General features: G+C 52.9%; 1 protein-coding gene across 11 annotated transcripts in view; it reads left to right on the top strand.

Moving 5' to 3' along the window:
* The window catches only part of MCF2L (MCF.2 cell line derived transforming sequence like), a 177,402-nt gene that overhangs the window by 75,466 nt on the left and 74,863 nt on the right, over positions 1–27,073 (top strand). For 2 of the 11 annotated variants that reach the window (XM_084879801.1, XM_084879807.1), the window contains exon 1: positions 25,154–25,710. The exons of 8 other annotated variants lie outside the window; for them this stretch is intronic. In XM_084879801.1, coding sequence (XP_084735927.1) covers positions 25,638–25,710 — 73 coding nt within the window. In that variant the 5' untranslated portion in view covers positions 25,154–25,637. Of the gene's footprint in view, positions 1–7,174; positions 7,194–25,153; positions 25,711–27,073 lie in introns of those variants that run through there. One more of the 11 variants, XM_084879810.1, reaches the window with a different exon arrangement.

Raw genomic sequence — 27,073 nt, 5'->3', positions numbered from 1 at the left:
AGGCATTTGGTAAGCTGAGCACACTGGGCACGTGAGGCTTGCATGCTGTGCCCTTTCTGCCTCGAGGGGGCCCTGCAGGTGGGAGGATGGAGCAGAGCCCTCCCGTCCTGCCCCGGCATCCTGGCTCCCGGCTCCGTCCTCTGCAGCCAGACACCAGCGTCGGCAGGCGGTCCCTGCCAGGGAGCAGGCTGCCTCTGAGCGGCGCTCTCTCCGAACGGCGCTGCTTTTACGAGAGGAAGGCACGGGGGCTTTGGGGATTTGCTCAGCCAGACAGCACAATGGAAATTCTCAAGGGTCTTAAAAGGATGCTTTTTACAGATTGACTTCAAAGGAGCAGGGATACTCAAATAGACGGAGTTGGAGAAAAGAGCCTTGTCACACATTTCCGGTCCCCACTTCCAGGAGCACCCCCTCCTTCTTCCGGAACTTGAAAACCCCTTGTGGGCACGCTGGTTCTGTGACCCCAGTCTGTGGTGGGACATGGGTAGGGTGTCGGGGTGGCATCTGTTCCCTGGACAGGTACCCTGATATGACATGCAAGGCACCAGGAACAGGTCAGAGTCAGCAACACGCCTTTCTGGGGTGTGGGGGCCCCATGGCTCTCTCCCGTTTGGGGGGGGCCAGTTAGCATCGGGGAGAGGGGGAGAGACCCTGTGCGGAACCAGTGAACCTGTGTGAGACCTTCCCTGGCCTTGGTTGTCAGAGCCTCAACCAGCAGCACACCCTGAGCAGGCAGGGCTTGGCCCTGGGGTGGCTGGTGGCCACACTGGTGGACCTGGGGATGGCCTCAGCCATGGGCAGGAGAGCCTCCCTCAGTTTCCCTTTAGGGGTGTGTGTGTGGGGGGGGAGGGGGGGGAGCCCACACACTGAAAGCCTGTCTGCTTCCACTTCTCAGGGGTGATTCTGAGCTCAGTGGCATCGGAACCAATGATTCAGGCCACGGACTTCTGCCTCACAGAATGAGAGAGTGGGGATGGGGGGGGGGGGGGGGGAGGCGGGTTACAAAGGGTGTCTGTGTGGCCCCTGGCCCAGCCCAGCACATACAGGGAGGAGAAGGCTTCGCTTCTGTCTCTCCAGAACTCCCCCCAAGCCCGCTGTCTGGAGGACTGGACACAGGTTGGGTTTGGGGGTGGGGTGGTGGTCCCTGAGTCATCTGACCAGACCCGTCCTGGCCCTGGTGGTTCTGTGCTGTGGCTCTGTTAAGGTGGCACTGAGGCCCCCTGCCTGTGAAAGGGCTGATTGTCACCCTGATGCCTGGAGAGTAGGGGGGCGGGGGCATGGAAAGGTCCAAGCCTGCCCCCCACCCCGCCAGCCTTGTGGCCTGGGCAAGTGTATCTACTGCCCCAGGGGTGTTCCGTTGGGGAATATGAGCCCCCCAGCAGCCTCTTTCTGAAATAAAGGCCCCCTCAGGTGTCCCTTCCCTGAAATACTCCCCCTCCCCGAGGCATCCCCTTGCTATTGAAAGGGGAGCCCTTGGTGCTGGGTCATCGCTGAGCCTGTGCAGAGGGAAGGAGCAGGGAGGGTACCATCTGACTTGAGTGGCTTCTCTTTTCCTCAGTAGCCCTCGTTAGACACCTGTGTGCTGTGGCTCTGCCTGTGGGCCATCAGGATCATATGCAGGACGGCCAGTTAAGTGCTCTGTGACATGAGGCCTGGGTCAGCCTGGCTCCGTGCAGCCCTCCTGGCTCCCTGCACTGCTCAGTCCCCCCTCCCTGCACTGTCCTTCCTTTGGCCTCCTCGGACTGCCCAGCCTCTCTGCACCTGTGCAGTCTGGCATTTCACAGCTAAACCCCGAGACCAGGAGCAGAGACCCAGCTCTCAGATACCCACTGCTTACATTTTCCTTCTTCCATAGGAGCAGACCGGGTGGGCACACTTTCCTGCCTGCAGTTCCTTCCTTGAAAACCCATGCATACATGCGTGTCTGGGTCAGGCTGGCCGGTAGGGCCCTGTGGACAGACCTCCCCGGGCTCTGCAGCTCTCTTCCTTAGGTTTAGCATTGAATGAAGTATCTTCCGGTTGACTCAACAGTTATATTTCATGCTCTAAGTAGAAGGCCTGGGAGAATGGATAGTTACAAGACTGTAGTTTTCTTTGATAACCAGAAACAATGTGATACTATTAATTAATTGGGAGTTAGAGATAATCTCTTGAATGTACCTCTGATCCGTCCTACTTTCAGAAATAGAACACTACCTGGAGTGGGCATTGGAATGCCTCGGGAGGGGCATTCACTCTGTGCTCTTCTGTCCTAGAACATTCATTTCAACAAGCCAGGAGGACCGATCGTTTTATGTAGAACTGAAAGATTCTCTTTTTAGAAACATGTTTCAGGTGGGCAGGGACCCTTTTAAACAAAACCAGAATGAATTAAAAGATGCAAATAGACATATTTGAGACAACTGGGTGAGTTGGTCACTGCAAGAGAGCACAACATTTCTCTTTGAGCTTCCTGGTAGCTAATGCAAAAAGGGAGCATGTTTGGATTCAAGCTCACATAAAAAAAAAAAATAAAATAAAACTAAAACACACACACACACACACACACACACACAAAACAAAACAAAACAAAACAAAACAAAACAAAAAAAAAAAAAAAAAAAAAAAACTTCTGGAAGGAATTCTGGAGGAAACCGGTATCTCAGCTGTGCACATTGGAAACATTGGGACCCTCAATGGGCTATCCCTTTGGAATATTTCCTTTCTCTTTGAAAATCAGTGCTCCTAAAATGGTTCCGTGAGGACCTTTCCAAAGTAAGCGGAGACAACCGTATGGCTCTGGCATTTTTGCTTGGGTTCCTCTGCCTGTTTGGGGACAGCTGACTGCTGAAAGCGGGGTTACCCTGTCTCTCACAACAAGACAAGCTGCCATCTGTGCCACCTTGGACCTTAGAGCCGAAGCCAGCCAGATGTGAGGCTGGCATTCCCCGTGACCTTGGGAGCCAGAGGCCCATGTCTGTGCTGAGGCCAGCACGGAGGGGAGGGTGCCTGTGGAGGAGCCCTGGGTTTCTTGTCAGTAGCTTTAAGTGACCATCGGAGGAAATACCGTGTTGATACTTGGCCACTGGGTCCATTGGGTCTCACTCATAAAAGTGAGTTTCTGTTTGCAAACCTGGCTTTCATCTTTTCAGGGGCTACAGGGAAGGCACGTATCCTCACTGTTGTTGTTCTCTTTGGCTTTTTGGAATTTCCCGGTGAGCTGGCGAGGCCGGAAAAGACGGGAGGAGAGCGTGCTGTGTTGTTTAAAGTGTGCTTCTTCGGAGAAGAAATACTTGTGTTGAGCTATTTCCTGAGGGACTCCAGTCAACCTTGTTGTAAGGAGAAGTTTCATGGTTTGAAGAAATCTGGTTATTATTATTTTGTTATAATTAAAATAAAAAAAAAGTCAGGCAACTTGGTGGATGTCACTGCTTCTGGCCTCCTACCCCAACCACCCAGGCCTAATTGGCGCAGGCCCCAGGAGGACTCAGAGTTGGGGTGGGAGGGTTGGTATTTCTGCTTTTTGGGGAGCCCTGGAGCTGCAGGCTCAAACCCTCAGCTCCCCAAGCTCCGCTGTCTAAGCAGCTTAGACTGCAGCGTGTCATGAAGCATATCACTGGTCACCTGCTGGTTGGGGTCTGTGGACTCTGTCCATAGCCTTGATCTGTGAGCATGGAGTGAGAGGAGATATGTCCTACCATCCCCAGGGAGCCCAGGCCATCTAGTGGGCCCCGTAGGGCCAGCTGTGACGGGAAGGAGGCAACGGAATATCTCAGGACTCTAAAAGAGGGTGTCCAGGTGGGGGCGCCTGCTCTACACCACAGATTATTAGAGACGCACAGACTTTGAAAGGAAAGCTGAGAAGAGAAGAGAGGAGCGTTAGAACACTGTGCCTCTGCTTTGCTCACCTGCCTTTAAATAAATATAGGCTCTACCTCTGCTTGTTTCAGCAAATGACTAGTGTCCGGAGAACTGGACTTTATCATATGGAAGAAGGTAGTGATGTGGGGTCCTTTTGGGCAGTCTTGTTGGATGTAACACGTCTAGCAAATACGCTTCTCTTTTGGGAGGTGTGGCACATGGCTGTATTTGACCTTTCCCATCGCCTCCTTCAGGGAAGCAGGGAAGTCATGCCAGCAGAGGTGTCCCTTGCGCCTTGAATGGAGGCCAAGGCGGACCCAGAGGCTCCTTTTCCTTTCAGTCACCCCGCACCTGGCCAGCGGGCTGGGACTCCTGTGTAAATGCACGGGGCGGAGTGGCAGAGGCTGGCCTGCGGGAGATTAATCACCTCTTAATGCTTCGTCTCCGGTTCATGGGTAAAAGCGAAAGTAAGAAGCCAGCTGGTCCCTCAGGTGCATTTTAGGGAGCAAAGTTCAGAGGGAGATGGCTAATGGGTAACCGCAGGAGGGCTGCAGGATCGCCCGCGTGTGCTGCTCAGCCATGGGAGACAGACACGTTACCCACATCTCCGTGTCTGAGATGAGGCGCTACTACATGTTTTCCGAGTGGTGCTCCTGGCTGCTCTCTGCGGCTGAGGGTGAGTCCAGGGGTCCCACCACCCACAGCCCCTTTGGCGTCATCCACCTGCCAAGGCGTCCTGGGAGCGGCCAGGGCTGCCGGCTGCGCGGCCAGGGTTTCAGCGCAGGAGTTACTCGCGCTGTGCACTGTGGAGATGGTTCTTGTGGATTTCTTGTGTTGGTGAAGGGAGGGTGCTGTCTGTCCTGAGTGACGTGCAGCCTGTTCCCTGGGAGCCTGGGAGAGCCCAGGGAATGGGAATTATGAGCAAACGAGCTTCCTTTCACCCGACGTTATCATTGGGTAACTCTTAAATGATGTCATCAGCTACCCAAAAGCAGATCAGCTCCCCTTGTTAGCAAGTGTAAGCTCCACCACTGGTCAGAATTCGAGAGGGGAGAGCTCAGCCAGCAGCAAGCCCCTCAGGGCTGCATCAGACCTCATTCCAGGGGCGCGTGTAAAAAGCAAAACAGTTCAGAAGCCGGTGGCTCCGAGCTATTGATTATTCCTGGACAGAGTGGCACGCGCCTGGTGACTTATTTGCTCTGTGAAGTACAGTTCCACGACAAAGCTGTGCCCATTGTCCGCTCTCCAGGAAGCTGCGGATTCCGCCAGATCTTCCCTGCAGAGCCCAGGGCCAGGCCCAGGCGGAGCAGTCTCCTGTCGGGGAAGGGGGTGCCTTCATTCAACCTTGACATTGCGAAGGTCCCCTGGAATGTGGTTGCATACACATTGCTCCTGAGTTGGCTGACTCCCTAGCTCTCTGTGGTGAGAACTCAGCTTGGATGTCCCGGTGCCTGGGATCTGGTCCTGCCGGGGGAGACACAGCCGCAGGGAAGGCAGAAGGAGGCCTTGAATGATTCCTCCGCATTGTACGTGGCCCCCGGTTCTGAGTTCTCATCATCAGACTTCGAGCTCTGCCATTTACAAAGCTTGGCGTCACCGTCTGATCCCAGTTGTCACCATTGTACAGACGGGAGGGTCAGGCAGTGGCATCAGAGTTAGCATGGCTTGTCCCGGAGGCTGTCAGGAGGGACCCACAGCGATGGGGAAGCGGGCGACAGGGAAGCTGACAGGCGACTTTCGAGTGCAGCTTAGGTTTGGTAGGATCCGGGCGGGTGCAAGGAAGGTGGTGGGTTGGCCAGGGGATCCACCCAATAATACCCCCCCCTCGCCGCCCCCCTTCCCGCCCCCAACGGCTAAGAGGTAGGGTCAGGATGGCTGGGCTGGCAGAGAAGGCAGCCTGGGGGAAGAATCTCGAAGGCGGAAGTGGATTTGGCCTTATCGTGTGGGGCCCGAGCAGAAACCTGGCTCTGCCCAGGAGATGCGTGGCTGCCTCAGTTTATCTTTTTGTAAATCAGGATTGTGCTTTTCCCTTCGGGGAATTGAGGCTCCTGGGGAGGCTTCTGAAGTCCGTGGCTGGGCTGAGTCCACAGTTGGACACAATAGCTTACATATTTGAGAGAACGCCATGAAGGAGTGTGAAGTGAATCACGCTGGTCCGGCACTGGCCGGCGGCTAAAGGTAGCCCATTGGAGAGGCCACCGCCCTCCCTCTTCCCGGAGCCGGGCTGGTCTCCACACTCCGTCCCGGCACAGTGAGCCCTCGGTGCTGAGCACACCTCCCCGAGGAGAAGCCTGAGACTTTGAAAGCTGCATGTGAAACAGAGATCAGCTGGCAAGGTCTCTGGGGGCTGTGACTATGGTCCATTTCAGTGATCCCCAGGATGCATCCTTTGCACTAAAGTGTTTTGGGAGGAATTGCATGAGTGGGGACGGGAATTTGGGAAATCAGAGCATAGGTGCCGGCTCCCACCAACCCCCCAGGAGGACTGTTGGAGGAGAGGCTCTCTGGATGCCCGGCCACTGCCCAGGGCCGGCCTCAGTTCTTGGTCATTTCAGCCCCAGGCCCCACCGAGCCCCTTGCTTCCACCCTGGTCCTGGGGAAGTTTTGCCCACATCAGAAATGAGAGTCCAGCAAATACCCGCACCCCGACCTCGGTCCTGCATCTCCCACACCTGTGCCTTCTCGGGTCCTCTCAGCGACGCCGGGGACCCCAGGAATGGTAGAACGCCCCTCTGGCCAATGTCTCAGGTCAGGTTTTACTAAGAAAATACGCCTCAGGGCTGCTCTTCAGAGGTTCTTCCTTCTCTCGCCCCCTGTCCTCACATCTCAGAGCAAGAAAGGCATGTCGGTTTGACTCGGGACCCAGGAAACAGTGCCCTTAGGCACTTAAGGTGTCAGAGTCAGGAGCAGGCCCTCGGTGGGAGCAGGGGCTACCCAGAACACAGCCCAGGGGCCTCCCAAGCCCACAGCATGAAGCTATGAATGGGCAATAGAGTTTCTGTTTTGATTCTCAGTCTTTTTTCCTCTTTTTTTTCCGCTTCATACCCAAATTCCCCTCCTGATTTCCCCAGAACTGCTGTTCACGTGATAATGAAATCCAACGAGACTGTGAGCCACGAGACCAGGAGGCGCCCGCCGGGTGCCCCGTTCTCCCTGTTTGGCTAAAAATACTCGGCTGGTAAATTAAAATTGAGTCAGAGTGGCAAAACAGGGGAAGTGAAAGCGGCCTTCGGGAACCTCGAGGATCGAGTCCCGAATCTCAGTAAGCTTTAGCTGCTGTGCGTGGACGAAAAGAGGCCAGGCGAGCAGGAGGCTGGGCGAGGCGGGCTGGGGAGCGTCTGCGTGGACAGCAGGTAGGGGCCTCGGGTCCTGAGGTCAGAGTATTGCTTAAATACAAATGCTGTTAGAACTGGGTGTTGAATGCAATGCCGTAGAAGTCATGTTAAGAATACAGATTCTGGTGCGTGTGAACACGTGACGTCTGACACCGGTGTAAGGAGCGCCCCCAGCAGCGCTGCGTGGTCATCGCCGTCCACAGCCGGTCTCGGAGAGGTGCCCAGGGGAGAGGATACGCCCATATGTGAGTCCTTTCTGCAAGCAGTGGAAGCCTGCTGCTGGCCGTGTGCTGTGTGCTAAGGGAAGATAAGCAGGGCTGGGCCTAGGCTTACATTCTGAATTAAGAGTCTGTGTCTAGAAGCAAGCTTCAGGGAAATGAACTGGGGATGGGAAGCTTCCTTTTAGGGAGGTGTGCACGGTGTCTGCAGGTCCAGTGGGTACTCCGGGGCTGTTTACTGGCACTATTGGCACACCTATGAATCAGTGTGTTATGATTCATAGGAAATATGAATAACATCTCATAGCACACGTTATTTGCTATGTGGGTATGGTTGCTTCTGGCTAGGGCACATAATATTTTTTATGCTCTTTATCTACCACATTTTTTTCTACTACTCTATGGCAAGCAAGAAAGGTTGTTTAGTACCTCTGGCATGCAGCTCTGCCATTATAAAAAAGCATATGAAGAACAGGAAAGAAAAGCAGCGGTGAACGCCAAGGCGTGTTCCCCTCTGCTGTCTTGGAGCGGGCACTGGGACCTTTCCTCTAGTGCCTCTAACAGGTACAGTGAGTCCTCCCTGCTGGGCGGCTCTGCGTGTGTGTGTGTCCGACACACACTGATGGCAGCTGGCTTCGTGGTGACCCTTAAAGGATATTCTACGTTGAGCAGGAGATAAAGTTCAATGTTTGGGGTCCTTTCTTAACTCATAGGCTCTGTATGAGATGCAAAGGGATTCGTCATTCAGTCATATTTTTATCTTCATGTATCAGTCTTTTCACTGTTCCATTTTGTAGGAAACCCTACTCATCCTGAATAGCAAAGCCCTACGTTGTCACTGTCTTATGTTGGAAGGAGGCTAGGAATATAAAATGTGTGGGCCACACTGCTGTAAAAACCTGTTGTGGAAGTTTTGTTCTAAATCCTACAGCATCACAGAAAAGTTGGGGTCAGGAGGACGACGTTCTCTACATCTCTAGAAAAAGAATGGTTTTCAAGAACAGAAAGTAGCCTTAGTTGGTTTGGCTCAGTGGAGAGAGCATCGTACTGCAGACTGAAGGGTCCCAGGTTCGATTCTGGTCAAGGGCACATGCCCGAGTTCCGGGCTTGATCCCCAGTTGGGGGCATGCAGGAGGCAGCCCATCAGTGATTCTCTCTCATCATTTATGTTTCTCTCTCTCTCTCTCCCTCTCCCTTCACTTCTGAAATCCATAAAAAAATATTTTAAAAAAACAAAAACACACACACAGAAAGCAAAGAGTGTGTTAAATAGATCCAGCACAAACATGCATCCTACAGATGGAGCCTTGAGAAATATAAAAGAACACACCTCCGGACTAGACGGGGCAGGAAGCAATGAGTTTGATAATTGCCTGCTTGCAATTTTATTCAACATCTGTGTGAAATATGTCCACCCTTGTGAGTAAACGTTTATTTTTTAAGATTGGCCAAATGAAGTGATCAGAGTACTCTCTCCATAACTTCTACAGAACAAACTTTCAGGAATATAAACTTTTCTGTAGTAAGCTCAGAGCAAATGAATTAACAAAAATGTCAAGGACCCAAGAAATGCTTTTCTTCATTCAATTCTTTATTCATTCATTCATTCATTCATTGAGAAGCAGGGACTGAGTGCTACCGTGTGCCAAGCCCGTGCTCATTGTTGGAGGGAAAGCTATATCAACCTATGTTCTTCTTTTTTTTTTTTTTAAATAAGTCTTTATTGTTCAGATTATTACAGTTGTTCCTCTTTTTTCACCCCATAGCTCCCTCAACCCGGTTCCCACCCCACCCCATGTCCTTACCTCCCACCCCCTCGCTGTCCTCGTCCATAGGTGTAAGATTTTTGTCCAATCTCTTCCTGCACTCCCCATAACCCCTTCTCCCTGAAAATTGCCAGTCCACTCCCTTTCTTTGCCCTTGATTTTATTATATTCGCCAGTTTATTCTGTTCATCATATTTTTATTCACTTGATTTTTAGGTGCACGTGTTGATAGATATATATATTTGTTGTCACTTTCTTGTTCATCATTTTTATCTTTACGTTTTTCTTCTTCTTCCTCTTCTCAAAGAATACCCTTCAGCATTTCATATAATACTGGTTTGGTGGTGATGAACTCCATTAGCTTTTTCTTGACTGTGAAGCTCTTTATCTGACCTTCAGTTCTGAATGATATCTTTGCTGGGTAGAGTAATCTTGGTTATAAGTTCTTGATATTCTTTAATTTGAATATTTCTTGCCACTCCCTTCTGGTCTGCATCATTTCTGTTGAGAGATCAGCTAACAGTGGTGTGGGTACTCCTTTGTAGGTAACTAACTGTTTTTCTCTTGATGCTTTTAAGATTCTCTCTTTGTCTTTTGCCCTTGGCACTTTAATTATGATGTGTCTTGGTGTGGTCCTCTTTGGATTCCTTTTGTTTGGGGTTCTCTGCACTTCCTGGACTTGTAAGTCTATTTCTTTCACCAGGCAGGGGAATTTTTCTGTCATTATTTCTTCAAATAGATTTTCAATATCTTGCTCTCTTTCTTCTTCTGGCACCCCCATAATTTGGATGTTAGTATGCTTGAAGTTGTCCCAGAGGCTCCTTATACTATCTTCATATTTTTTTTAATACTTTTTTCTTTTTGCTCTTCTGGTTGGATATTTTTTGCTTCCTCATATTTCAAATCTATGGCTTGATTCTTGGGATCCTGTAGTCTGCTGTTGAATTTCTGTATATCAGTCTTTATTTCAGTCAGTGTATGCTTAATTTCTGACTGGTCCTTTCCTTTTTTCTTTCTTTTTTATTTGTGGGGGAGTGGGGGTGGGTGGGGGAGGGACTTCTCACTAAGATCCTTGAAGGTCTCACTAAGTTCCTTGGAGATTTCTAGAAGATTCTTGAGTAACCCTATAACTGTGGTTTTGAACTCTATATCCAGTAGTTTGCTTTCCTCAATTTCTTTCATTTGTGACATGTTTCTTTGTCTCCACATTTTGGCTGCTTCCCTGTGTTAATAGAGTGGCCTTGTGTGGTAGGTGTCCTATAAGGGCCCAGTGGCACAGACTCCCCAATCACGTGAGGTGGATGCTCTTGGTGCATCCCTTTGTGAGCTGGGTGCACAATCCTGTTGTAGTTAAGCCTTGATTGCTCTTGGTGTCACTGGGAGGAATTGACCTTTAGGCCAATTAGCTGTGAGAACCAGCCTGTGTCTACATGGAAGAACTACTGTGCTTGAGACAGCCTTATGGGGACAGGACTTGCTTCAGTGGGGCTTTGGTGCTCACTGAGTCTGCCCCTTGAGTGTGTCACTTATGGATCTGAAGAGTTATAATCTGGTGTGGCCTCATACTGACCACTGGGTACACTGGCTCTTGGATGTCCAAAGAGGTGCAAAGTCAGCCACTGCCTGAGGCTACCCAGCAGGAGCAATAGCAAGCTCTGAAGATTTCTCCTCTTTGTTTGGGATTTGGAAGAGCCTAGATGAGGCCCAGCTGCGAAGCAAGGTAGGTTGCTGCTGCCAGGCTTTGGGCCTTCTTTTGGAAGCTTTGGAGCTCTTTGATCCAGCTACAATTTGTTAGGTTTCATGCTGTGAAAGGATAGGCCATTCATTTGCAAAAGCCACTGTGCACAGCTTGGGTGGGGTTGGAAATTGGGTGGGGCAGGTTCTCAGGGAACCACCAGGGAAGAGCAAACAGCAATGGCTGCCAGTCAGCACTGCACCAGGGAGGTCCCCATGTCTCCATGTCCCTTGCCCCTACACAGGAACAATGATCACTGTGAGCACCTCTGAGAGAAATCTGCCCTCACATTGCGGCCTGATGCCAGACAGTCCAGTTTCTCCCCGTATGAGTCTGGGTCCCCAGAGTCTCACCCAGAAGTGGAGTTCAGAGAAATTAGGAGCGTGTATCTCCCTCCGGATTGATAAAACAACAACAGCACACCCAGTTGCCAGCCTGTTTTGCACATGCCTCCATTCTTCTGCACCTCTGCACCTCCTACCAGTCTCAATGCACTTTTTTCTTTCCTTCTAGTTGTAAAACTTCCACTCACCTAGCTTTCCCGTGGTTTTGGATGATCAATGTTTGTCTTTTAGTTGTAGTTTTGATGTGGTTGTGAGAGGTAGCAAGTACAGGTGTTTACCTATGCCGCCATCTTGGTTCTCCCAACCCATGTTCTTTATGAACAGTTTGGATAGATCACAATTGGATAGGAGAACCTGCCAGGGATATTAATCAACTTTGGGGGAGAGAGATCAATAAGAAGAGCTGCCTGACCTGGAACAGGGCTTTGAAACCTGCTTCTTCCTGCCCTGAGAAGGTACCCTTGGCACCACTGCCAGCAGACAAGCTCTGGCACCTGAGTCCACTTCCCCTAGTTGGTGGTGGTGGTGGTGGTGGTGGGTTCTTAGGGAGGAGAGTGCTGCTTCTGTCAGGGCCCTGAGTTGAAGGTGTGCTCACTCCAAAAAAGCTCAGTCTGAACTAATCCTAGAAGTGAGCCCAGGCATTCACCTGGAACTTCCTTAAAAGTGTCTCTGAGGAAGTTGGCCAGCCTGCCTTTCTCTTCAGTGTATTTTGTCCCACGTGCTGTGTAACCTAATTCCCCTATTACGGTGGGTATTTTCCTGAATGACACAAACACGTTTCCAATACATTTTCTAGTTGCATGACTCATTCCGTGGAGTAAAGCAGATGTTTTTAAAGCATGACTTCATTAGCACATTGGAAATTTTATCAGAAGCATTCCAAAAATCCCTCAGATTTTGTAAATGTGTTAGGTGAAAAACTCATGCTAAACGGGACAGCTTAGAATGCAATTGAAATTTGCATTTTAGAACATTTCTTAGACGTTCGCTTTTTATGCCCGGTCTTTCAGCTGGGTGAGACCAGGACGGACGTGCAGCTGGCTGCCCTCCGTGGCCCGTAAAGGATGCTGTGAATTCCAGAGTCAGGAGACCTCCTCATGCCTGACGTTACCAGAAATAACTCATTTTAGGTTAGGATTTGGATTGTTTTGGTCTCGACCACATGCCCACTCATCAGTGCTCAGCCTGTGTGAGGGATTCTAGGTCAGAGGACCATTTCTTGTTAAAAGTTCCTTACATTCCTTAGTAATCTTCTCATTGTATTTCAAATAATTCCTTTAAAAAAAAAAGTATTACTTTTTATTAATAGAAACCAGGGTGTTCTCAGGAATATGCCTGACCTGAGTTGCTGTGTGCTACAGGCCAAGTGTGAGTGCACCCTACGTTGTCTGCCCGAGGATGGCAGACACACAGGCCGTCGGTTTCTGTCTGATGGAGCCGCTAAGGCCTTGGGACACACTCCAGCGGCTCTCTTGGCCTCCGTACATGGTGGAGTCTTTGTCCCTGGAGAGTATATTTTGGAAATCAGCACAACTCCCAAGAAGGCGAGTGTTGAACGAGTTGGCCGAGCCAGCTGAATAGTGATGTGGAAGACAACTTCTCACCAGATCCCCTTCTTTATGAAACTGATACAGAATGTTCTGGTTTGGGATTTTTTTTTTTTTTTAAAGGGAGTACATGGCACTTACTTAATTTACCCCGCTTCTTAACATTTCACAGCCACTCTCTTCGTCAATTATTTTTAAATGGCATCAGGACTTCTGTAGTCACTGTAAATCAGCGCGTAACCTCTAAAACACTGAGAAGTTCACTTACATTCTGATTTTAAAAACTGTGAGTTCTAAGTTATATTTGAGCTCCGAACAAGATAAAAGAAAATGCTTTCTGTCAACAACTGGTATTTATTGCACGTTGTCTGCACAGGGTTCAGGCTCCGGGCAAAGCCAAAAAAAAATGCTCACGTGGCCGCCTTGGCTCTGTCTTTACCCACATGTGCCGAGCATCATGCTCCAGTGCAGGTCCCTGTAAAGATGAGGGTCAGGGCGGCTCCTGGTCCTGGAGAGGCTTGTGATCTGTGGTGGGTAAGAAGGCCCAGAGACAACGGGATGGGACATTCCAGGTCAAGAAACGTGTGTTTTTTTTATACGAACACGGGAATGGCTCCGGGTGGCAGGGGCAGCACCCAGATGGGCAGGTGGGGATTTCTGTCTGGGAACTTGACTTTTAACCAGAGGCCCAAGGCTTTAAGCAGAGACGTAAAATGAAGCTTCTGCTTCAGTAAGGCAATGTGGAGACGGTGGGGAGAGACTAGAGATGGGAAAGCAGTCACTGAGAGCCTCTGGGACAGCCCAGCTCACAGACAGTGAGGTTCCGCACAGCAATGGTAGCAGAGAGGGGGCAGGTGGTGAGCGACTGGAGAGCCATAAGGGGTGAACAGAAATGGTGATGTTTTCTAGGGAGAGTCCGCAGGATGGTTCTAAGGCCTCTGGCTTGGGGTTTGGGGGGTAGGCGGTGGTGCCATTGATGGAGACAGATGTCAGGGACGGAGATGGGGTGAAGGAGCCCATTTTAGAACTGGCAATGTCTGCGAGAGCTGGAATGTAGGGCCGAACGGGTAAAAGATCGGACTCATGGAGTATGTTACAAATACATGGGAGATTGCTTCAATCCAAAAGATGTGTTTGTTCGGCTGAGCATCTGCCTTCCTTGACAGAAGGTGAGTAAGGACGGGGGAACATGCTGGCAAGACCAATAGCTTACCTGATTAATCATTCTCCCTTTGGCATAAAACGACACATAAAATCTCACTACAAAATAAACATCACTTCACTGAACAGAAAAAGGAGGTGGTGGGGTCGGAGAGATGGCCGTAAAAGGACATGTCTGTGTCTCGCTGCCACACTGGAGCGTCACTGGAGGATGCCACCATTGGAGAAGTTAGGTTTCAGGATTTCTCTCCACCGTTTTCCACAACCACGTGCAAGTCCACAGTCACCTCTAAGTAAAAGCTTGATTTTAAGACAATAGACAGATGGTTCCGAAGCTCCTGCTCTGTGGCTTGCTTTCACTCTGTCGATCACCTGCTGCGGGAACCATTGGGAACCTCTGACTTGATGGCCAGCCCTGCCCTGAACTGCCTCTCTACCTGCACTTCTGGCAGGTCTGTGCCTCAAATTTACCTGAAAGCAAAAGTTGAGCCTTAGAAAATGTCTGGAGTGAAAGAAGACCTTTTTCCAAGATGATTGACCGACTTGGAGAAACCTTTCCTGGATGTTCTGGATGTGGAGGTTCCTCAAAATCCCTCCACTCCTGGACGTAGAGCCACTCCTTAGCCGGGGCCCCATGCTCGGGACGGAGTGTGAGAGGCCCGCTGATGGCACCGTGTGCTGGAGCTCGGGCGTGGGGAGATTCCCAGTCAGTGTACTTACATGATTAGTACCTGCTATTTCTCTGCCATGTTCAGTGACCACAGAGCAGGAAGTAAGCTTCAACTCCCCAGGACAGATAAGCTGGCCTGGTTACCACAACAGTCTGGGCAAAGAACACTAGGATGATCGTTAAAGGGTTGAATCTGGACTATGAAGAAATCTAGGTTGTCCGGAGGAGAGCAAGGCAGACAGAGAAAGAGGAAATATCAACTTGGGGATGAAGATGGGGATGGGGTTAGGGCAGACCAAGAACCCTCACCCAGAATGGAATGAACTGCAGGGACTCTGGAGAGTCTAGAGGAGAACACTTTGAAACCAGGGATCTGTCTGGGTCCCAGGGCGGCCTGCAATGGGGTGCAGGAGAAAAGCCTGTTCCCAGTCTGGGCTTCGAGACACGTCCTCAGAATTCTGCACCCTGTTCCTGGAGGGCACACCCTGTTCTCCACCACCTCCTTTTCCCTGGTAAATGAAGAGGCACACGAGCATGCTGGGTGTGGACACTGAGAACTGAGTGCATGTCTGAATTGGAGGGGTTTGTGGGGCAGGAGCAGGGTGGCACAGTCCAGGAAGGCACTGGGACTCGCCCTGGAGGTTCTGAAGCTCCTGCTCTGTGGCTTGCTTTCACTCTGTTCTTGGTGTGAGTCTGTAAGCTGCACTTGTAAAAGCATCTTAGGGGTCTGGGAAACACTTTTGAAAATATTTTAAGACATTGCATTGACCTTCAGTGATCCCTCTTGACTCATTCCACTGGTCAGGGACCTGGGTAAAGGCCCCACTCAATAACCAATGGGCTTCACGGCCCTGCTTGTCAAGTCCTGCTGTGAGACTCACTGCAACACCCGGCATCCCAGGAGAAAGTCATGCTGTCCACACAAAAGTTCTCTGTTGTCTGAGGTGCCCATCCTCTCCTTGCGATCGCCTCCACCAGGGGCCTGAAGTCTGATCCTCCTGCGTGTCTCCCAGGGAGGCTGCAGGTGGCCAGGCAGGCACCGGGCAACCCAGGTCAGCTGGTGTGGATTCAGGTGTGCCATGGAGGTTGCCCTGGAGCCATCTGGCTGGGTACAGATCCTGGTTCAGCCCTATTCTGTCTGTGAGCTGAGACAGGAGGCTCAGTCTTATCATCTGGGAATGCTGACACTGTGCTTGTAGGGCTGCTGGATTCCCAGGTGTTTGCCCAGGGTCATTTTTCAGGAATTACACCCCACCTCCACACACACACACACACACACACACACACACACACCACTCTCGGACGCCTTTCCTGGCCTCACCTTTTCTGAGGTGTATGGAACTCATCTGTGTCTGCTCCTCCCATCCTCACCACGACATCACTTCATTCGGTGACTCGAGTGAGTTCCAAGCACTGCACCCCATGCCCAGGTTTATATTGTCCTTGTAACAATCCTGTGAGTGGCTGCCATCCACCCACTTTGTGGCCCAGCTCACTGAGGCACAGAGCTGAGTACTAGATGGGTACAGAGCTGGGACTCAACCCAGGCACTCAGCTCTCAGCTCTCGGCTCCAGCCTGTGCTATAAATGTCACTGCCTGTTGAGGGTGTCCTTAAAGGAAAATGCCATGGGATGCTTAGGACAGAGCCCTCTGCAGCCAGGGCTCAGGAGCCACCAGCATTGCAATGATCACTGTTGTATTTCCGAGCCATCACCTGATTGGTCTAAGATTCTGTCCTCCAGGTCTTTTCACTTGGTTCCCTCTCGGCCATTTTGGGGCTGCAGCCATCCTCTGCCTGGTGACCCGAAAGGGGAGAGCTGGAGGCAGTTGGGGTGGGGGATGTAGAATTTGACCCCACAGCTGGCTGGCTCGGGCACCTCAGCTTAGCTCCTGGGCTGTTCACCTGCAGAAGGGAGCTCCCCATTCACTACCTGCAAGGGTGGCAGGGAGGGAAGGGAGGTGGGGCCCAGAGAAGGGGGATGCCTTCTCCGTGTCCGCTGAGAAGGATGGAGAGCAGCAGAGAATCCTCCGTGTGCTGGTGCTGGGAGTTCAGGGCTGGTGGATTCTGAGGCGGCAGGCGATCCTGGCCACAGCCCCTTCAATCCCGGGCACGCCTCACATGAATAGGCATACCAGGACTTTCCCCTGAGTGCATCCCAGATGCCGAGCCCGGGCACACCCACAGGCTTCCGTCCTGTCCCCATAGGGCTGCCGGGTCATCTTTTTTTTTTTTTTTTTTTTCCCTTAATATGTTTTTATTGATTTTTTTAAAGATAGAGAGTAGGGAGAAAGAGATAGAAACAATGATGATGAGAGAGAATCATTGATTGGCTGCCTCCTGCATACACCCTACTTGGGATCAACCCCCAAACCTGGGCATGTGCCCTGACAGGAATTGAACCAGTGACCTCTTGGTTCATGGACTGCTGCTCAACCACTGAGCCACACTGTCTGCCCCCCCCCCCCCCCCCCCCCCCCCTGTGATCTTCACCAGATCCCAGTTCTTGTCTTCTCTCTGAAATCTCCTGCTCCTCTCCTGGGTCATAACTCCCTCCTCCTTTCCCAGGCTCTTTTAGAGCCCCAGGTTTGACCCAAGCCTCTCAAACCTTTTAGTTATGTTCTGTAGTGCAAAGGTCAAATTTAAAAATAAAACACGTCTACTTTGGAGAGTTTTAAAAACAGAAAGGAAGTTTTCTCAAGCATCCGCAATGCAGGCAGCCCGGGGTCATCGCTGATAATCCGAGCCCCGCCCCACCTGGCTCTGTGTGTCCAGACAGCAGAGCTGTGAGCGGACCAGACACCCTTTGTGCTGCCCTTTCCCATGTTTCCGTGATAAAGGACTTATTTTGGAAAGCAGCTTTAAACAAGTGCATGCCATCCCTCCTAAGGGGCTTTCCTGTGGCCACATGTGTCCCCTCTGTCTGTTGTCCTGGTGTCTCAGGACCATCTTCCTTAGACCTGGATCCAATGGGCCTTTGGGTGCGGGCTCCCAGTGCTGAGATCCGGTGCCTGCCCTCTTAACTCTCTCGAGCGCTGACACCAGTAACTCCCTCCTACCTGTAAGCACAGGGCTGCTTGGCCTCTGAGCCGCTCCTCCCTCTCCCGCCACCCCCACGAAACTCCTGCTCAGACCTGCAGACACACCTGGCACCCCAGATGCGGCTGGTCTCCACCTCCACATCCCAGATGCGGGCCGGGGGTCCCTGCAGGGGTCCAGCCCCGGGGCTGCCTTCCTCTGTGCCTGTGGCCAGGGTCCCACCATGGCATGGATGGAGCAGTCACTGTGAGCCCTGGAGTCTGAGGTCACCTTGTCCCACCACTGTCCACGGAGGCCACCGAGACCCAGCCCAGTGGCAGGATTTAGAATCGAGAATTCCCGTCGAGAGCCTTGGTGGGTCCTGAGACCGAGATCACCACAGTTTAACCCAGAGCTGCACACGTCCTGTCTCCACGCCCTCCTGAATCCGGCTACGGTGGCATTTTGTTTAACCTGCGGCTCCAGCTGTGTTTGCTCTCCGCAGTGTGTCTCTATCCCACAGCACCCACCTGGAATGGCGGGGCTTGTGACACGTGCTATTGACCTAGGAGGAGGAGAATGCGGCTCCCTGCCCAGGCCCTTTCCCCCCAGGTCCAAGCTCCTGTGGAAAAATAGAGCAGTTGTTCCCGCTTCCTGGGAGGCAGGGATTGATGGGTCTGATAAGGACTCGGGTGCCAGCCCCGCCCGGAAGGAGAGAGAGGCTCATTGTTGAGAGCTGGTGTCTGGGGCTCCGGTGTCTGTTTTTCCAGTGAGACAAAGAGAGTCTTCCTGTTTGGCTCATGGAGACTGGGCGGGTGTGTGTGTGTGTGTGTGTGTGTGTGTGTGTGTGTGTGTGTGTGCGCGCACGCGCCCTGGCCCTGCTCACAGCCCCTGCGGGTGGCACTTCTGCTCTAGGACCCACCGGAGGGGTCCTGGACCCTCCATGTAGAGTTCCACCCAAGTTGTCAGGTACCCACTGGCTGCCGCTGGGCCTGCCCTGGCTCTGGGTCTCTCCGTGCTCGGCTTCCTGTACCTCCCTGAGTTAAACCTTCATGAACACCCGCACTCTGACTTCCACGCACCTTTATCAGGTGCCATGTACAACACCAGCAAAAGGAAACCTGAGGACTCAACAGAGAGTCAGTATAACTAAAGCATTCGTCACTGCTGCGGTTGAGAAGGGAACGCACATAAAGTAACTGGTAAACAGGACTCAAAGGTACAAGGGAACACAAAACTGAGGAGCTTGGGAAACGGGGCAGCGTGGCGCAGGGATAAGGGTGAGGAGACGGGGCCAGGGACGGGGCCTAGGAGAAGGATCCTCTGGAGCCTGAGGAGGAGGTCAGGTTTGCGCTGACTGGGAGGTGATGGTGACTTTTTTAATATGTGGTTTTATTGATTTTTTTAGAGAGAGAGTAAAGGAGAGGGGTAGAGAGATAAAAAACACACCGATGAGAGAGAAATAGTGATCAGCTGCCTGCTGTACGTCCCCTACTGGTGATTGTGCCCAAAACCTGGGCATTGTGCCCTGACCTGGAATTGAACCATGACCTCCTGGTTTCTGGTTCAACGCTCATCTGCTGAGCCACACTGGCCAGGCTATGGTGACTTTTACATATGTGTGTGTGTGTGTGTGTGTGTATGTGTGTGTGTATTTAAATTGATTTCAGAGAAGAAGGGAGAGGAGAGAGATAGAAACATCCATGAAGAGAGAGAATCATTGATTGGCTGCCTTCTGCACGGCCCCCCTGGGGATTGAGCCTGAAACCCCAGGCATGTGCCCTGACCTGGAATCAAACCGTGAACCTCTTGGTTCATAGGTTGATGTTCAACCACTGTGCCACACCGGCCGGGCTATGGTGACTTATTAACCAAGCTGATCAGGCTGCCAGAATCGGTTTGAAGTTAGATAGAAGGGAAGCCTGTAAGAAAGCAGAGGGGGTGGGGGGTGTTCTCTGGAACCGTGACCAAGACTCTCCACACTCTGTGCTAATGCAGGGAGGGTGGGTGGTCACGACCTTGCTTCTGGATCATTTGACTGGGACACCTGTTCCTTATGGGCTGCCCATAATGCTAGGCGATGTGGAAACCAGACAGAAACCAGCCCCTCCCAAACGGGCGGTCAGACCTTCCCAGCACCTTTGGCCACGTGAACTCCACAGACTAAGGTCCGATGGAGCGCCATGCAGCAGTCTGTGATCTCAATGTCGCAGGAAGCCCATGACGCCCAGGTGCGTGTGTGCAGAGCGCGCCAGGCCATGCTTGGTCTGGACATTCGGGCAGAAGGGAAAACAGCCCGGGAGCCCCAGGGGGAAAGGAGATGGCAACTGGCTGTGCTTGCTGTGGACTGGGGCCATGAGGGTGTGAACTGTCTGGGGTGTGGGGAGGGGGAAGAGCGGTGCTGCCTTTGGTGAGTCCAGAGCCCATCAGCAGGGGCTGAGGACCAGCCTGTGAGGAGCCATGAGAGCAGGCCATCCCGCCTGCCGTTACAGAAGGTGCAGCCCAGGCTTCGGACCTAAAATAAAAGCAACAGAAAACCTCCGGAGGCAGACAAAGAAATCCGGAGAGAGCTGCATGGGGCCACGTGGGCAGGCCAGTACCCTGAGCCAGGAGTGGGACCTGAGGCCAGTGAGGGCGGTGAGGGACAGGGACCATGTCTGCGCAAAGCAGAGGGGATGACACTCAGGCCACAAAGACCGCTGGTAGATTGAACTGGCTTCTGTTCCCACATCCTCTTCAAGGAAAGGAATCAAGGCATGAGGGCCCCCTTAGGAAGATGGGTTGGTCAGGCCCAGCCTTGGGGTCAGGAACCACTGTGGTGCCCTAATGGTGGGCTGGCCCTAACCAGGCACAGGGCAGGGAGAGGAGAGGCAGGTGTGAGAGAGCAGGAGCATGCGTGGTGGTCTCTAAGCCCGGGCCTGTGCTTCCCATGTGTCTAACCCGCCCATGTGTGACGACATGTAAATGACATGAAGGACTGTTCTGCTAACCATGATCTGCTAACCATGACACACACTTGATCCTTGAAGGACTCCGGGTTGGGAGTGCCAGCCTCCCAGGCAGTCAAGAATCCACATCTAACTTTTTGACTCCCCCAAAACTTAAATACTATTAGCCTACTGTTGACCAGAAGCCTTACAAAGGACAAAAAGTTAATGCATGTTTTGTATGTTATATAGTATACACTGTATTCTTATAATAACATGAACTAGAGAAAAGAAGATGTTATTAAGAAAATCATAAGGAACAGGAAATACTTTTGCAATATTGCATGTACTTACTGGAAAAAAACCCACATATAAGTGGACCCTCACAGTTCAAATCCATGTTGTTCAGGGTCAGCTATTCACACAAAGGCCCAAGATGTTTCAGTGATGAGCCGAAACTGGTTTGGCTCAGTGGTAGAGCATTGGTCTGCAGACTGAAAGGTCCCAGGTTCGATTCTGGTCAAGGGCATGTACATTGGTTGCAGGCACATCCCCGGTAGGGAGTATGCAAGAGGCAGCTGGTTGATGTTTCTCTCTCATCGATGTTTCTAGCTCTCTATCCCTCTCTCCTCCTCTCTGTAAAAAATCAATAAAATATATATATATTTTAAAAAATGTTTCAGTGATGAGAGGTTAGATATTAATGCTTTTTAATTTTATTAATAGTATGAAAAAACATGTTTTGCTCTTATTACCAAAAAAAAAAAAAAAATGTTTTCTGTGAGAGTCATAGGACTCAGTAGGCTTCCTAGTGTTCCCACACCTGCCATAATGAAACAAAGCCAGATCCCACACCAGCCTGTTTCGCTTCTAATGGAATTGCTTTCATAGCCATCGCGGCTGAAACGGGAGCGTGGGCAGTAGGCTGGGTTCTCTATCTTGATCCTTGGTTTCCTTCAGCAATTATGCAGACGGTGTTGAAATTCAGATGACAAGTCTCCCTTTTCCTTGATGTCAAGGAAATGTCTGTCTTTCTTAATGCTAATCTGTTGTTCTTACAAACTAAGTAGAAGGTGTTAAATTTTTATTCTTTAATGGGTGTATGGTTACTGGGTTCAAAACTCACATAACTATTCAGTTAGATTGTTTTGTTGAGAAAGTTCCTTTGGTGCATGGGAGCCTTTATAAATGGAACACCTGAAATTACCGATGTGGGAAGATGCTCTCAGCCTAGTGGAAGACGGGGTTCCTTTCTCACGATTAAACACACTGTCCTGGAGGGTTTTCGTTATCTGGGGCCCTGTCTTACCAGATTTTACTGGGCCACCCGACGAGTTTGTTCATCTGTGCTTGGGTATGAGTCCGACTCGTCTTCTCTTAGGCCACTTGGTTCTTTGCTGAGCGTTAGTGTAAACTGGACACTATAGTCCGCAGATTCACTTCCTCAGGTGCACGGAACTGAGGTGCTTTCATGTGCTGAGAAACACTGAGGGACCCACTGCCCCCCGCCCCCAGCCTTCCTGTGTGGAGGCCCCAGGATAGAGAGGCACCCCCACACCTCACTTGGGGGCACTGCCATGCTCCACGGCTGGAGCTCGCTGTGGAAGTGAGGAGTCAGGGCTGGTGACCAAGCCCAGCGGGAGGACAGCCACACCCCTCAGCTCCCGCACGCCTGCATGGCACCCCAAGAAGTCGGCTTTGCATCCTACAGCAGACTTTGGGGGCAGGGACCGTTCATTTGGCTTAGGAGAGCTGAATGGATGGGGCCTGTAGGTTGTGAGAACTGAGGACAGAACCTCTAGGGCAGTGGTTGGCAAACCATGGCTCGTGAGCCAAATGTGGCTCTTTGGCCCCTTGAGTGTGGCTCTTCCACAAAATACCATGTGCGGGTGCACATGTAGAGTGCGATTGAAACTTCGTGGCCCATGCTCAGAAGTCGGTTTTCGGCTCTCAGATGTCAATCGTTGTACTGTTAATATTTGGCTCTATTGACTAATGAGTTTGCCGACCACTGCTCTAGGGGAAGCAGCCAGGGGGTAGGAAAGGCTAGGGCTGTGATGATTTCCGAGCCAAAGAAGCTCAGTAAGAACACTGAGCGAGGGGCCACGAGAGTGGAGATGGGAGGAGGGTGCTGGAGGAGGACTCTGAAGGGCACAGGAGGAAGATGGGGAGCAGGAAGCAGGAGAAGGATGGTGAGGACACAGGAGGTGGACACGGGAGGAGGACAGTAGCCAGCTGGGCCCGTGGGCGTGGGGAGGACTCAGTGACCGCTGTGTCCAGCTTTCCCTTCTTTCAGAGGCTTTGCTGAGCAGGGAGACGGGCCTCACCTGGTAGCCATGGCAACGAAACAAGGCCAGGTGGTGCGGAAAGGCCTCAGCAAATAAGGGCGCAGCCTGTAATCCAGGATGGCTCCTCCCAGTTAGTCACCGAGCAGAAAATGACCCGAGAGCACGCAGCACTTCGTTCTGCTTTGCATAATTCAGGGCGCAGAGCCTCTTGTAAAGGCACACAGAGTTTTCTGAGGTTCGAGGGGACACCACTTTGCCCACGAGAAGACGTTTGATGCCCTGGTTGGCTTTTCCTGCATCTCTGGATGAGGACAGATGAATGCCAGGCTTTTGTAAACATTGGGGCTCCGCTGGGCAGCATCTGGGGCTGCGGCCAGGCCCTGGGGAGCCCACACACTTCAGGCTGCAGGTTTCTGGGCCGGGCCGACTGCGAAAGCCTTCCTTGACACGCTGTGTGTGTTCAAAGTCTGATGGTGCCCACAGTGTGTGCTGCACACCGCAGATTTTGACCAGTAATGCTGTATTTCCTCAAATAAATAAACAAGCCGTATTTATAGTCAAGTACAGCATCTATTATTTCTTTCCAGCTAAGGAAGCCTTTGGGTTGGGAGGGTCACCAGCAGCCAGGAGCTCCCCGAGGGAGCTGTTCTAGAATGGGTGAGAGAAGGCACGGACGGGCAGTGGGTCTAGAGCCTAGAGCTCTGCAGCCTGCCTGCATCCTGGTCTTTCCCAGGCGTGTGACTCCCCTCGCTGGCCCAGCCCTGATGCGCTCCTGGGACTGTCCACCACAGCAGCTCATCGAGAGCACCAAGTCAGACATTGGCAGCTCCTCCCAGACGAAGGGCACAGGGGAGCTTCCCCCCACAGAGGAGCAGTGTGGTGGCCCCCAGAGTAGCTGGCCTCCCCAGCGTGGGTGCAGGCGACTCTAGTCTAAGCAGCAGTGAGCAGCGTGGCCGCCATTGCCTTCCCGCTAACACATCCTGCTGCTTAGCGTCACCCGGGCATCTGCCGGGGGCCAGGAGACACGAGGCCGAGACTCTGCTGGGACAGCGTGGGGAGCCTGGGGGATAAATTGGGGTGTGGCTAGGTGGATGTCATCGTAGGCCCTCCTCTGCCACGCGGCACCTCCATCCTCCTGCTCAAGAGCAACGTCACTTCTCGTAAACAGAGCTTCAGGTCCGACTGCATCTTCCTCAGGACGGTCCTCTTCCCTGGCTGTCCCTCACCCATTCGCAGTGCATCTCCCACTGTGCTAAAAGCCCAGGTGTCTTTGGCACCAGGAGTTCTGCCCAGTGCAGTGGGGCAGGGGCTCACCAGGGGCTCCAGGTGGGAGGGTAGAGCTGGACTTGTGCCGTTGTGGCCTCTGCAGGAGGTCAGGCCCCAGCCACCCCCGAGCAGGCCTCAGGAGCAGGCTGTGCTCAGCAGGGCAGGGGCCTGCTGATGCTGTGAGCCGGGAGGGGGCTCCCCGGGGTAGGCAATGTGAGTGGAGAAGTCTGGCCGCAGGAGGAGCTGGGCTGTAAAGGGCCTTGCCCGCCACCCTAGGAGCTTGTGCCCTGATCTACTTGGATGTCTCGAGGTGCCCAGGCCCTGGAAACGCGCTGTAAGGGTTGTGCTCACAGAACACGCCTGCCGTGGCAGGTGGAGGAGGAGCCGTGAGGAAGAAAAAGTTGTGAAGTATCCTGCAAGCCCAGGTTCAGAACCAGATCGTGACAGGAACGAAGAGGGGAGGTGTGGATCGGGGTGGATGTCAGCGGCTACTGCTGCTGCAGTGACAGGTGCCCCCAATAGTGTGAGCCTGCAGGACTTGGTGGCCTCCACTTGAGTTCTCTGCCAGCGCCCAGGCAGAGGCAGGTGTGTCAGCAACATCATAGGCCAGTGGCCGGTGCAGAAACAGAGCCTGCAAAGGCTGTGGACACCTGCTCAGTGAGTTTACAGGACTGTCCTCTCCAGGTGTGTCGGCTCCAGCACTGGATTCAAGTGCCCAGTCCCCTTACTACCCCCTCCTGCGCCCCCTCCTTCCCCCCAGGTTCTTCCTGCTCACAATCTTGCCTGCAAAGTAGCTGCCTCCCATCACCTGGGAGCTCCTTAGCATCTCAGTGCCACCCTCCCCCACAGCAGCCTGCACTTTAACGAGCTCCCCCGGGGATCCCCGTCTATGGGGCATCCCCTTTATTCCGTCTTCCACGTTCTCAGCCCCTGGGAGGCGCTCTGCACTCAGCCGCCGCCGAGGACCCTCTGGCACTCAGGAACATGCGGCTCGCACCCCGCTCTCCAGGGAGCGCAGATGGACAGACCGGGAAGAACAGCATCACGCAGACGCCCCAGCGCGCGGCTCTGCAGCCTGTCTCCATCCCGGGGAGGCGTCCCGGGGCCAGGAGGTCCGGACCCTGCCCCTGAGCGGCAGCCCCACGGCGCTGAGGGGACTGACAGCGGCTGAGCGCGGGGCTCCGGCAGGGAGGGTCCGCACGGGCGGCACAAAGGGCCGCAGCTGCGGCTGCTGCAGGAGCCGCCGGAGTCTCAACAGTTAACTGTCCGCAGGCAGCATTAGCGGCCGCCCCGAGGGCTCCTGCTTCGGGGAGGGAACGGGGAGAGCCAACCCGAGGCCCCGGGGGAGCCGGCGGGCAGGCGGCCCTGCAGAGCCAGCACCGGGGGTCCGCGTCCCCGCGGCGGGCGGCGGCGGAGCCCAAAGATGGAGCCTCGCAGCCTTCCTTTGTGCGCCCGGGACGGGCGTTCCTGCAGGCAGGTCGCCGCCTCCTGACGCCGCCGCCGGCGCGCTGGCGGGCGACAGCATGACCTTAAGTCTCATCTCTCTGCTGTCCCAGGACATCTCCGGGCTGTGGCTGCTCCTGAAGACCAGCACAGGTGCGTCAAGCCTGCGCTTTGGCGCTTTGGCTGTGAATGGAGGGTGTGCAGGGAGAGGGGTGCCGGGGGACCTTCTGGGGATGGCTTAGCCCATCACCCAATAGGCCAGCTTCAGAGAGGAGCCAGGCTCTGCCCGGCCTCTTTAGAGGGATCCAGGCTGGGGTAGAAATGGGAGTCCTGCTCCACGGGGTGGGGACGTCTGGCATCGCCAGCTGGTTTGGGGCTGTGGCCACCTGGCCCCCCTCCCTGCACGGGGTTCTCTGCCCGCGGAGTAAAGGTGCACAGTCGCCACACTCACCCTGGGAGCTGGAACGGACTCTGGGGGGCTCCTTTGTTCCAGCTTTCCTACAGATGTGCTGTGGGCCCAGCAAGGGGGACCAGAGCCTGGGGTGCAAGGACTGGTCGCTGGCAGTGACTCCGGGCAGAGCTGCTCGGGCTCCTGTGCACAGTGCACTCCCATCAAGGGCTGTGCAGGTGGCAGGGGTCAGGACCGGTCAGGCCTGTGGACCGTGAGGGGCCTGTCCTGGGGGTGGGGGGGTCTACGTGGGCTTCATTTGCCATCCCTGCTCCCAACTCCACTGGAGGGTAGGCACTTCCGACTCAGGCCTCCTGCAGACTGAGAACAAAGACCCTGGAGAGGGGCTGACGGGGGTTTCCTGGCTGAGCTTCTGAGGCTGGAGCGGTGCTCGTTCTGAAGTGATTGGTCATAGCAGATGCTTCGGCCAAGGACCGATGAGTAGTTCCTAAAATAGAGATTTTGTAAATTTTAATGAACTGGTTCAGCCTTCGCCATCGGCGGCAACAGTAACGATCAAACATCGAGTTTTATGACGCAGAGACAGTGTGTGAGTATCGACTGAGGGCATGGGTTTCCCCAACAGATAAGATTCAGGGCATTCCGCCCCCTCAGGTGGCCACACTGAAGAGCCCAGGACACAAGAGTCACTCGTTTTTAAGCCCAGGACATAAATAGTGTGTGTGTATAACGAAAAGGGGAATGTTTTCGTATTTGAAGTCAGTAGCACAGTGACCATGCTGGAAGGACCCCTGAAAAGAATGCTTTCTCATTATTGTCTGGAATTTTAGAAATCTCACAGACCAGAGGCCTTGCCATCCCATAACCGCAGGTACTTGATTGTGGGGAGTCCTCCCTGGTGGCTGTAGGTCATCGTTTAGATGTTCATTTGTTTTCCTAGCTAAATACTAGCTTTAGTTCTTACAACTTTGCATTGTAAAATTCTTAGTGGTTCTTCTCACACATACGTTATTTTTTTTTTTAAAGATAAGTTGTGCTTTCGAATAAATGTCCCGAGGGAGCTTGGTCCAATGAAGGGTTGGAGGGTCTTCTCCCCAGTCTCCAGAA

This window comes from Pipistrellus hanaki (assembly GCF_964339955.1).
Source record: "Pipistrellus hanaki genome assembly, chromosome: 3".
NCBI classification, from domain to species: domain Eukaryota; kingdom Metazoa; phylum Chordata; class Mammalia; order Chiroptera; family Vespertilionidae; genus Pipistrellus; species Pipistrellus hanaki.
This window is presented reverse-complemented; position numbering and strand designations above follow the sequence as displayed.